Below are 11,527 nucleotides of genomic sequence, written 5' to 3' on the forward strand. Positions count from 1 at the left end.
AACGTTGTGAAAGCAACATCATCCCCGAGTCGGAAACGACTGGTGCTTGCACAGGGGACCTTTCCTTTTCCTTCCACCAATGCAGTTAAAAGTCCCACTTTTTTCCTCCCTCCTTTCCCAGCTTTCTAGCCGCCCTGAACCTGCTCTGGCGGGAAGGGCGGGATATAAATAAAAGTTTATTATTATTATTATTATTACCAGCAGAAAATCCGAAACATAGATCCATGGGAGAAAAGGCATCTCCCCTCTCCCCCGGCTTTCTTCAAAGCCTGTTCCCACAGTCAGCATTTCCATGCTTTGAGATGTTGGGGCTGCACCTCATTTGATCGAGCTTGTGTGGTTGAGCAACTGAATGCCCATCCTCGCGTGGGCCTGCCCACTTCCCCCAAAAAACACCGCCCTCCCCAGCTCACCCGAATTTCCTTCTGAGCAAGGAGATAACAGGGGGAACCGCTGCCATTACCACTTCGATGTGTTCAGTTTTGCAAAACATTAGCTGTTTGGGGCGCTGTAAGTAACCCTATCATGCCTGATTCCCTGTAAGGCTGCAAAGTGTGAAGACCGATTGTTAAACTCCTGGCTGCTGGGAAAGGCACCCCCCTCCCAAAGACCTCTGGTTGGGACGGTCTTTGCAGGGGAACGTCAGTGTTTTTACTGCCCAGTAGCTCGGCAGTTAATTACTGCCCATGACCACACCTTGGTCTTTGCCTCAAATTAGCCGTGCATTCCTGCCCCTTTGCTCACACACACACGTGCGCGCGCCTCACTTCCTGTAGCCTCTCAGCAAAATGTGAAAATGGGTGCCAGCAGAACAGAGAGTGTCCCAAGGCATTCTAAATCTGGTGGCTGACCTGCGTTGGCTCCTTTGGATGGATGACCACTGTTGGGGTGGCGTCTGGGCCTTGTGGGACCTGCATCTTCAGGAGACAGAAGGGCGTTTTGCTGAGCACTTCCTTTCCGGAGACTTCTGTGGCGGTAGAACCACAGAAAATGATTCTTAGAGGCCGGCACCAGGCTCCCAAGGTCTCTGGGATGAGTGAAATTGCCGATTCTCAGTGCCCTGGTGGGTACCAGTGTTCCCTCTAAGCTGAGTTAGTGTGAGCCAGCTCACAGAATTTTAGCCTCCAGCTCACACTTTTTTGTCTCAGCTCAGGAAGAATGACCCCGGATCAGTAGTAGCTCACAAAGTAGAATTTTTGCACACAAGACTCTGCAGCTTAGAGGGAACACTGGTGGCTACCAGCCTGGGTTGATGGAGTCAATCCCCATAACCGGTTCTTTTGCTGCTTCTCACAAACCCCCTAGGAAAGCAGGGGGAGGCACCTGAGTAAGCACGGGGAGGGGCCGTGGCTCAGTGGTAGAGAACTTGGTTAGCCTGCAGACAACCCCCAAGCTCTCCAGTTTAAAACGATCCAGTAGGGGGTGATTTGAAAGGCCTTTATCGGAGGCCCTGGAGAGCTGCTGCCAGTCAGAGCAGACAATACTGACCTCGATAAACTCAACAGCCTAATTCAGTATATGGCAGCTTCATGTGTGTGTTGGGGAGGGACTGTGGCTCAGTGGTGGAGCATCTCTTTGGCTTGCAGAAGGTCCCAGGCTCAATCCCTGGCATCTCTGGTTAAAAGGACCAGGCAGGAGGGTTTGGGAAAGACCTCAGCCTGAGAACCTGGAGAGCCAGGAAGTGGGGCTGTGGCTCAGTGGAAGAGCCTCTACTTGGAACACAGAAGGTCCAAGGCTCAATCCCTGGCATCTCCAGTTCAAAGCACCAGGCAGGAGGGGATGGGAAAGACCTCAACCAGAGACCCTGGAGACCCATTAGGTGGGGCTATAGCTCAGTGGTAGAACGTCTGCTTGGCACACAGAAGGCCCCAGGTTCAATCCCTGGCATCTCCGGTTAAAAGGACCAGGCAGGAAGTGATGAGAAAGACCTCAACTGGAGACCCATGAGGTGTGGCTATAGCTCAGTGGTAGAATGTCTGCTTGGCACACAGAAGGTCCCAGGTTCAATCCCCAGCATCTCCAGTTAAAAGGAGATGGAAAGACCTCAACCAGAGACCCTGGAGACCCATTAGGTGGGGCTATAGCTCAGTGGTAGAACGTCTGCTTGGCACACAGAAGGCCCCAGGTTCAATCCCTGGCATCTCCGGTTAAAAGGACCAGGCAGGAGGGGATGGGAAAGACCTCAACTGGAGACCCATGAGGTGTGGCTATAGCTCAGTGGTAGAATGTCTGCTTGGCACACAGAAGGTCCCAGGTTCAATCCCCAGCATCTCCAGTTAAAAGGACCAGGCAGGAGAGGATGGGAAAGACCTCAACCAGAGACCCTGGAGACCCATTAGGTGGGGCTATAGCTCAGTAGTAGAACGTCTGCTTGGCACACAGAAGGTCCCAGGTTCAATCCCTGGCATCTCCAGTTAAAAGGACCAGGCAGGAAGTGATGAGAAAGACCTCAACTGGAGACCCATGAGGTGTGGCTATAGCTCAGTGGTAGATCGTCTGCTTGGCATACAGAAGGTCCCAGGTTCAATCCCCGGCATCTCCAGTTAAAAGGACCAGGCAGGAGAGGATGGGAAAGACCTCAACCAGAGACCCTGGAGACCCATTAGATGGGGCTATAGCTCAGTGGTAGAACGTCTGCTTGGCACACAGAAGGTCCCAGGTTCAATCCCTGGCATCTCCAGTTAAAAGGACCAGGCAGGAAGTGATGAGAAAGACCTCAACTGGAGACCCAAGAGGTGGGGCTGTAGCTCAGTGGTAGAACGTCTGCTTGGCACACAGAAGATCCCAGGTTCAATCCCCACAATCTCCAGTTAAAAGGACCAGGCAGGAGAAGATGGGAAAGACCTTCTGCCAGACTGAGTAGGCAATACTAACCTTGAGGGTGCAAGGCTCTGGTGGAGGATAAGGCAGCTCCACATGTCCATATTTCCATTGGGGGGGGGGGGGGTGGGAAGGAAACCCTCGAAGGCATCCGACCTTGAACTAACTGCCTCTCTTTTCCCCTCCCTTGGCTGTGTGTTCGTGGGCCTCTCCTCCACTCCCTCGATGTGCCCGCCGCACCCTTGCCCTTCCTCTCACCCTGGCATGCGTGTGTGCGTGCGTGTTTGGCACGGCGGCAGGACCATGGCGGCTCTCTGGGACCCGAAGAGTTCAAAGCCTGCCTCATCAGCTTGGGATACGATGTGGAAAATGACCGACAGGTATCCGGGGCCGGTTTTGACCCGCGCAGTACTTTGGGGGAACGTTCGCAATTAACGTGGTCTCCTTTTCTCTCTTCCTTCACCACGTTGTCGTTCTCCCACCTCTCCTTCCCCGCTCCTGTGTCCACTCATGCCCCCTTGTTGACGTTTGTGCCCTGTTTTTTCTTGCATCTCGATTACTTTCTGTGACTGACTTATCTGTCTTTCTCTGTGCATCTCTTGTCTTCCTTCCTCCCTTCCTGGGGGCTTCTGCTCTCTCCTTCGTCTCACCTTGCATGCCTCTTCCATCTTCCCTTCCTCCTCCTCTTGCTGTCGGCCTGTCGGAATAGAAGCGTACAGGGAGCATGGATACCGATGACTACCGAGCCCTCCTTATCTCCACGGGATACAGCCTGGTACGCTCTCGGCCTTTGTCTTGGCTCCAGACTCTTCCTTTACAGTATTGAAATGTCTGAGTCTTGCTTGTGCTTGTTTCCTTTTCTGCTGCGGTTCATGCTAAGTTGAGCGGGGAGGTATTTCGGCATGATGAGGAATAAAGACTGTGGGAACTCGGGAGTTCTGGGTGGAAAGTGTTGGTGGAACAGCCAGCCTCTTGAAGGAGGTTCATAGTTGACCTTCATTTCAAGTTGATTTGGTTAAAAAAAAAAAGTTGTTATGCCCAAACACCAGTTCTTATGTAGATTTAATTTTAGAAAAGGTCCAGTTTGGTGTAGTGGTTAAGTGTGTGGACTCTTTTCTGGGAGAACCAGGATTGATTCCCCACTCCTCCACTTGCAGCTGCTGGAATGGCCTTGGGTCAGCCATAGCTCTGGCAGAGGTTGTCCTTGAAAGGGCAGACTCTTATCTGGGAGAACCGGGTTTGATTCCCCACTCCTCCACTTGCAGCTGCTGGAATGGCCTTGGGTCAGCCATAGCTCTTGCGGGAGTAGTCCTTGAAAGGGCAGCTGCTGTGAGAGCTCTCTCAGCCCCACCCACCTCACAGGGTGTCTGTTTTGGGGGGAGAAGATATGGGAGATTGTAAGCCGTGCTCTGAGTCTCTGATTCAGAGAGAAGAGCAGGGTATAAAGCTGCAGTCGTCTTCTTCTTGAAACGGACTTCCGGTTAATAGACCAAAAATGCGGCCTGTTCCAAGTTGGCAACTTTGGAATCCGCAAGTAAGGATAGTTAACCAGCAGACTGGGCTGGGATGCTGGGGCTGGAGTTGCATGTATATTCTGGAGGGTGGCAGGATGCCCTTTTCATCAAGCCAAAGGCATGGCAATTATGGTGTGGGGGGAGGGCTTTACAGAACCAAACCTACAACCCTTGGACAGTAGGGGGCGTTCGTTTTCCATGCAGCATAATGCTGTGCGCCCCTTCCACCCCCAGGAAGACTGAATTAAGCCTTGAAGAGGAAGGGCAAAGAGGGTTCGCCACCATTGCCCGGCAAGAGAAGCCCCACCCTGTATCAGGCTTCATTGTCTAGGTGTGGGGCTGTGGCTTAGTGGCAGAGCATCTGCTTGGCATGCAGAAGGTCCCAGGTTCGATCCCTAGCATCTCCGATTAAAAGGATCAGGTAGTACGTGATGCAAAAGGCCTCCATCTGGGACCTTGAACTGCCCTTCTGAGTAGATCACACTGACCTCGGTGGATGAGGGCTCTGATTCAGTGTAAGGCCACATCTTGGGTTTCACGTTCACTGCAGTTAGCGTGGGACTGTCACAAGGTGGGTTGTTCCAACCGCGGGCCGTTTTGGTGCTTCGGTGTGTCACGAGATTGAGATTGCCCTTCCGTGAGCATTAGATCTGTCACGCAGCTGGAGTCTCTTGCTTGTAGTCTGAAAGACCTCTTTCCTCTCCCCCCGCCCCCAGGGAGATGCAGAGTTCAACCGGATTATGAGCGTGGTGGATCCCAACAACAGCGGCGTCGTGACCTTCCAGGCCTTCATCGACTTCATGTCGCGGGAGACGACGGACACTGACACGGCAGACCAAGTCATTGCCTCCTTCAAGGTCCTGGCCGGAGACAAGGTGAGCTCCTGGGGGTGGGGGGGCAAGGCAGCCTGAGCACAAGAACAAGAGAACAGGTTTCCAGTCCTCCTAGATCAGGGGTGTCAAACATGCACTTTGGGGGCTGAATCAGGCCTCCCAAGGGCTCCTGTCAGGCCCCCAAGCAACTGGCTGTCATCCGCTTCCTTCTCCCTATATCTTGCTTCCTTCAGCATAACAGCTTGCTTTGCAAGGCTTGCTCAATCGCACAGGAGCTACAGAGCTACATAAAACCTCTATTTTCTCCATTGGCTGAGGCTCCTCAGGGAGGAAGGGGGGAAAGCAGAGCTTGTTTTCCCAAGCGCTCTCAATCACACAGCAGAGCTACTGAGCCTAGTCTCTCTTCCTTCTATTGGCTGAGGTTCATTTCCTCTCCTCCCAGTCCCCTGGGGAAGGAAGGAAAGAGCCAGAGCTTCCTTTGCCCAGTTCCCTGGATCCCATGGGAGAAATACAAAGAAAGCACCTTTAAGACCAATGAGTGCTGATGTTTTAAGTTGTGTTTTAAGAGGTTTTTGAAAGAGCCCCGTGGCACAGAGTGGTAAAGCTGCAGTACTGCGGTCGGAGCCCTCTGCTCACGACCTGAGTTCGATTCCATCGGAAGCCGGTTCAGGTAGCCGGCTCAAGGTTGACTCAGCCTTCCATCCTTCCGAGGTCGGTAAAATGAGTCCCCAACTTGCTTGGGGGTAAAGTGTAGCTGACTGGGGAAGGCAAGGGCAAACCACTCCATAAAAAGTCTGCCTTGAAAACGTCGTGAAAACAACATCACTCCAGAGTCGGAAACGATTGGTGCTTGCACAGGGGACTACCTTTACCTTTTAAGAGGTTTTTATATATATATATATATATATTTAATTGTGTTTATAAATGTATATCTCTGCTACCTAATCTATACAGATGGCCTGTATAGATTAATCTGTACAGCTGGCCTGACATGACCCGGCCCAACCCAACATGGCCCAGCCCAACAAGGTCCCATTTATATCAGATCTGGCCCTCATAACAAATGGGTTTGATACCCCTTTCCTAGATGTTGCAACAGTGCGCTTGAAAGCTTGACTGCTGATCTGAGAAAAGGGGAGGGGGCCAAATAGGATTTCCAGTGATTGAGGCAGGGGGCCTTTGGGGGCCTGCACTGCACCTTGGTAGAGTTCACACAGCTGACCCAGCCAGAGAACTTTACCGAGATTACAAGACAGAAATTGGCTTAATTTGCACAGTACTTCAGGATCGCAGAGTTGTTCTGGTACTGCGGAATTTAGCGATGATTCTGCCTCTTCCCAAGAAAAGCATAAGAGAACGCAACTCATGGAACGGTGCGTCAAAGCATTAGCCATGCGGGATTCGCTTCATTTGAGAGATGAGTTCGGCAGTATCGTGTCGGGCTACGAAATTTCCGTCCGTTCTGGCTTTTCGCATTTGGGGGGCTCTTTGGTGATACAGAAGTGAACTCTAGCCCACTGCACACCCACCATCTCATACTTCTTTTACACACTCTGTTGTCTTTCTCTGTGCAGAACTACATCACAGCCGAGGAACTGCGCCGAGAGCTGCCCCCGGATCAGGCCGAGTACTGCATTGCTCGCATGGCACCTTACCAAGGGCCTGACACCATCCCCGGAGCCCTTGACTACAAGTCCTTCTCAACGGCGCTGTATGGCGAGAGCGACCTGTGAGGCGGAGAGGGCAGCGACGGCGGCAGCAACCGCAAGCGCTGGCGCTTTGAGGGAGGGCTCTCCCCCCACACAAACACACACACACAGTCTCTCTCTCTCTCTCTCTCGCACTCCCTCTTTCCGCAGTGGGGGCCCGGCCTCCTGCTCTTCTTCCTCTTCTCTCTCCGAGAACAGCAAGCTGCCTCCACGCTGGGCGAACCTGGGAGCTGGCCTACGAAACTCTTGTCCTTGCTGCGTTATTCTACGAACAGTTACCTATGCAACGGCCTCACCTTTCGCCCTCTCTTCCTAGCATCGAGCTGGGGGGCGGGGCAAGGCTCGATTCCCCCTTCCTCCCTTGACCATCTTTACTTTGCCTTGCTTGGGAATGGAGAGGAGAGGGAGGCAAGGGGGGTGGCAAAGAGAGAGAGCCCAGAGAAGGCAGGTGGCTGCGGGTCAGATTTTGGTTTGAGTGACAGACTCCCGCTCAGATCGCTGTTGCTTTCTACTCTTGGCCGGGTACATCGTTCTGGAGTTGGGTTCTTTCCTTCCCGGGGCTTGCCGTCTCTCCCTCTCCCCTTTTTTAATTTAAGCCTCGTTCTAGCAGTGGGGGGCGGGTGTTGCATCCCCCAGGTTCGGAAGGAAAGCTAGCGCCAGCCTCCTCCTTTGGGCACACGACTGGGACCCCAGAACTTTTAACTGGCTGTCCCGGGCAGTGTTTGGGGAAGGCCTTCCTGGTGTGGATTCTTTCTCCGCACCAACCTCTAATGGGCTTGCTCAACCAGGAAGAGGGTCCCTGCACCAAGACCCCCGTCTTTGGGGGCCAGCACATGCCCTTCTATGCACCTCCGTTGTTCAACTGCTGGGACGAGTTGGCACCTGATTCGGCACCTGAGAGAGATGAGAGGTAGACCGCCTGCCTGCCTCCCTCTTTCCTTTCCACAGGCCAGGGACATTACGGTGGAGGCGGAGCCTTTCCTGGGACGTCTCTCACTTCCGGCTGTTCACTTCCTGCTTACGGGGGAAGCGGAAAAAGGCACACGGGGCGGGGAGGCCTCTTGCACCCCCCCCCCCCCCGGCCAGCTTCTTTCTACCAGTTCTGGGCCGTGTTCTCCCTCCTTCCTTCCTTTCTACGCTCACCTTTGCGCACGGTTGAGAACACGCAGTTTCTCTCAGCAATACTGACACACAAAATCAAGGGCAGAACACCAAACGGGTTCACTTTTACTTACGAGCAGAATCTTGCGCGCGGAGGGGGCTGGGCTGAGGGGTGTCCTATTTGGCCATTCCCCTCCCCTCCGCATTTCTAGTATATTGGGGGAGGCGTGTCCTTGCTGGAAGCGAAATCTCAGAAGCAAGATACGTCCCGAATGGATTTGTATTGGTTTTTCTCTCCAAGCATGTCCTTTTTATACACAGTGGGTGGGAAGGGGGTGGGAGGGGAAGATCCTCTAGGAAATGGAAGAGGAAGGGGGGGGGGGTTGATCTTAACTATAAAGGTGCTTTAGAAGGGAAATCTTAATGACTTTTTTGGAAGCGAAAGGCGAGCTCCGTGATCGCATTTCCCAACTTTTCTCGACAGAGGGAGAGAACACAATTGGACAGGGGTGGCCAACGGTAGCTCTGCAGATGTTTTTTTGCCTACAACTCCCATCAGCCCCAGCCAGCATGGCCAACGGCTGGGGCTGATAGGAGTTGTAGGCAGAAAAATATCTGGAGAGCTACCGTCGGCCACCCCTTTCAATAGGATATCAAGTTAGCGAACAGGAGCCAATGAAGCGAGTCCCAGCATAGTTGGCTCTCTTTTTTGGGGGTGCCTCCAAAGCTGTTCCCTCCACCCCCACCCCCTCTTCCCGGGGCAAGAGAACAGCTTTGCCCAAAGCTTAAGTCTTCCTTCTCTCTTTTTTCCTCCTCTCCACGCTCCGAGCAGACCCTTTTAAAAAAAAAGAAAAAGAAAAAAAGCTCATTGCTTCACGCGTATATATATAAATATATATCTATTTTTTTGTAATTTTTTCCTTCATCACGGTGCAGGGTTTTTTTCCCCGAGGACCAAAATTTAAACAAAAGGAGAAACCCGCGTGGGGGGGGGGGGGAGATCTTCTTAAAAAAATAAAATAATGAATAAAAACTTTTTAAAAAGCAGAGAAAAATTAAAAAAAAAAAATCCAAACCACAGCAAACTGTTTCAATGTAATAACGTCCAGATTTATTATTATTAAATATATATTCATCTAGCATCATATATTTGCAGATGGGGTTATATTTCGTGTGTCTTATTCATCATGTCGTTAAAGTTACTGAGGGCCTTTAGCACTGGAGATCAGTTAACATTCCCACACAGGTGTTTTTTTGTTTTGTTTTTGTCATTCCATGGTTTTTGTTGTCATTTTCCGTTTGGGTTTTTCTCCTCTCGCCCTCCCCACCCCACCGCACCCCATCAGAGAAGGTTTAGTTTTATTTTATTGCATTTGCTACTGAGCGTCCTCTCTCTCTCGGGAACGGCGAGGGGTGGGCGTTTCAGCCGATAGGGAGTCGCTGGCTTCTGTCTGTCTCTGTCGTTCATCAAGACTTATTCTGAAACTTCCACACTTTACTGGGGAACCAGCCCCCCCCTCCCTCTTGGGAAATCAGATAATAAAATGTCATATTTTTAAGGATGATTGATCTGGTGTGGTTCTTTCCTTCCCACCCCCACCCCAGTCTCATTTGGTGTAGTGGTTAAGTGTGCTGAGTGTCTGGGAGCCAGTTTGGTGTAGTGGTTAAGTGTGTGGACTCTTATCTGGGAGAACCGGGTTTGATTCCCCACTTGCACTTGCTGGAATGGCCTTGGGTCAGCTGTAGCTCCTTGAAAGGGCAGCTGCTGTGAGAGTCCTCTCAGCCCCACCCACCTCACAGGGTGTGTGTGTTGTGGGGAAGGAAGATAAAGGAGATTGTGAGCCGCTCTGAGATTCGGAGTGGAGGGCGGGGGTATAAATCCAGTGTCATTTTCTTCTCATTTAATATTTCTAGCATTTTGTAGAGGAGAAAGAGGGGCATGCTTTTGATGGTTCTACCAAGGAGCCCTGCTTGAATTCCACGACTCGGTGTGCTTTCCTTGGGCAAGAGCACGGGTCATAGACATTTTTTTCATGCAATACACAAAGGGTCTCAAAGCAGCGTCCTGACCTGGGTGGCTTAACCACCCTGATCTTGGAAGCTAAGCAAGCTCGGTCCTGGTTAGTCCGTGGATGGGATACCCCCAAGGAAGTCCAGGGTTGCTATGTAGGGGCAAGCAATAGCAAACCCCCTCTCTCTGCCCTAATCTGGATGACCCGGGCTAGCCGGATCTCATTAGCTCTAGGAAGCTAATCACTGCCAGCCCCGCTTAGGGGGAGACCACCCTGGGAAGGGAGACCACCAGGGAACTTCACAGTTGCTACGCAGAGGCAGGCAACGGCAAGCCACCTCTGAGTGGCTCTTGCCTTAAAAACCCTGGTTCACAAGTTAGCTGCAGCTTGACTGCACTTTACACGCACATGTTCAGAGCAGCTCCCAATCCAACTGTGAGAGGAAGTCAAATGAAATGTCTCATTTCTAAAACGCGGATGGATGTACAACCTAGAGTGTGTCTCGTAGTTGTCCGGATTGTGGCCAGCAGTTCAAGATATACCTCGGTAGCTACGGCGCACAAAGTGGCAAACGAGGCATAGTTCATGTTTCCTTAGTGTTCATGTGCCACCATTTAGGTATACAGTCAAGATACAGCTGCAGGGATTGAAACTTTCTAAGATGAATCCTGCAGAGCGAAAATGCCCGCAGCACAAGACTGCTGGTAAAAATTTTAGCGAGACATTTGCAGAGAGCAGAAATTGGCCAGGGAATTACGAGTTGGGCAGAGGTAGATCCTGGGTGTGTGGAGCCACAAATACAAAAGGGGTGTTTTGTTGCAGAACATGAGCTTAAAAGTGACTGAAGAGTTGGCGCTCGAAATTGTCACGGGAGCGCTTGGCATGGAAGGAGACTTGTAGATGAGCTTGTAAATAACCTCTCCTCATTGGTGGAAAGAATCTCAGCCCAGCGGTGAAATCTTTCTGTATTGGAGGACGTTCTTAAGTTGCCTGCTCTGAAACAAGTGCCAAAGATGGCTGTCTGTGCTGGCAAAATGATCTTGAAGGCGCCAGAGAATTTTGGGGGAATAGGATAAGAAGCAAAATGCTCAAATCGAGGGCTACAGAGAGTTTTAGCACCAATTGTGGAAGGGGATGGGATGGAAACATCAATTTTGACCTTGCCAACAAAGACATGCATAACAGAGCATGTGGCTGTGACAGCCATTCCCCCCAGCTTTGAAGAGTTGGCAGAAAGTGCCAGTGTAGCCCTACAAGTACGTTCGTTAATCTGCAGAAGACTGTGGGGCTCAGATGGGTAGTGCGGCTGGATGGTTCATCCCAGGTGAACATGAACTTGTATCCCCACCTCCTCTCCATCTGTGTGCTTGTTTTTCTATCTGTCTGAAAATTGTGGTGCTCGGGAAAAGAAATCTTCAGCATTTCAGCAACCACCTATTTGTGGTTTTAAGGATAATTTTATGCTACTTATGTGACTAGTTTAACTTCATCTGTCACTACATGGTGCAGAGTGGTAACCTGGGTTCGATCCCAGCGGA

At 51.5% G+C, this 11,527-nt stretch overlaps 1 protein-coding gene across 6 annotated transcripts in view; it reads left to right on the forward strand.

Moving 5' to 3' along the window:
- The window catches only part of ACTN4 (actinin alpha 4), a 141,595-nt gene extending 132,056 nt beyond the window's left edge, over positions 1-9,539 (forward strand). For 2 of the 6 annotated variants that reach the window (XM_060257498.1, XM_060257499.1), the window contains exons 19-22: positions 3,120-3,200; positions 3,530-3,595; positions 5,051-5,209; positions 6,742-9,539. In XM_060257498.1, the coding sequence (XP_060113481.1) occupies positions 3,120-3,200; positions 3,530-3,595; positions 5,051-5,209; positions 6,742-6,900 (465 nt within the window). In that variant the 3' untranslated portion in view covers positions 6,901-9,539. The remainder of the gene's footprint in view (positions 1-3,119; positions 3,201-3,529; positions 3,596-5,050; positions 5,210-6,741) is intronic. The other 4 variants (XM_060257500.1, XM_060257501.1, XM_060257502.1 and 1 more) reach the window with 2 other exon arrangements.
- Positions 9,540-11,527: the final 1,988 nt, after the last annotated feature.

The sequence above is a fragment of the Heteronotia binoei genome, chromosome 17 (genome assembly GCF_032191835.1).
Source record: "Heteronotia binoei isolate CCM8104 ecotype False Entrance Well chromosome 17, APGP_CSIRO_Hbin_v1, whole genome shotgun sequence".
Lineage (NCBI taxonomy): Eukaryota > Metazoa > Chordata > Lepidosauria > Squamata > Gekkonidae > Heteronotia > Heteronotia binoei.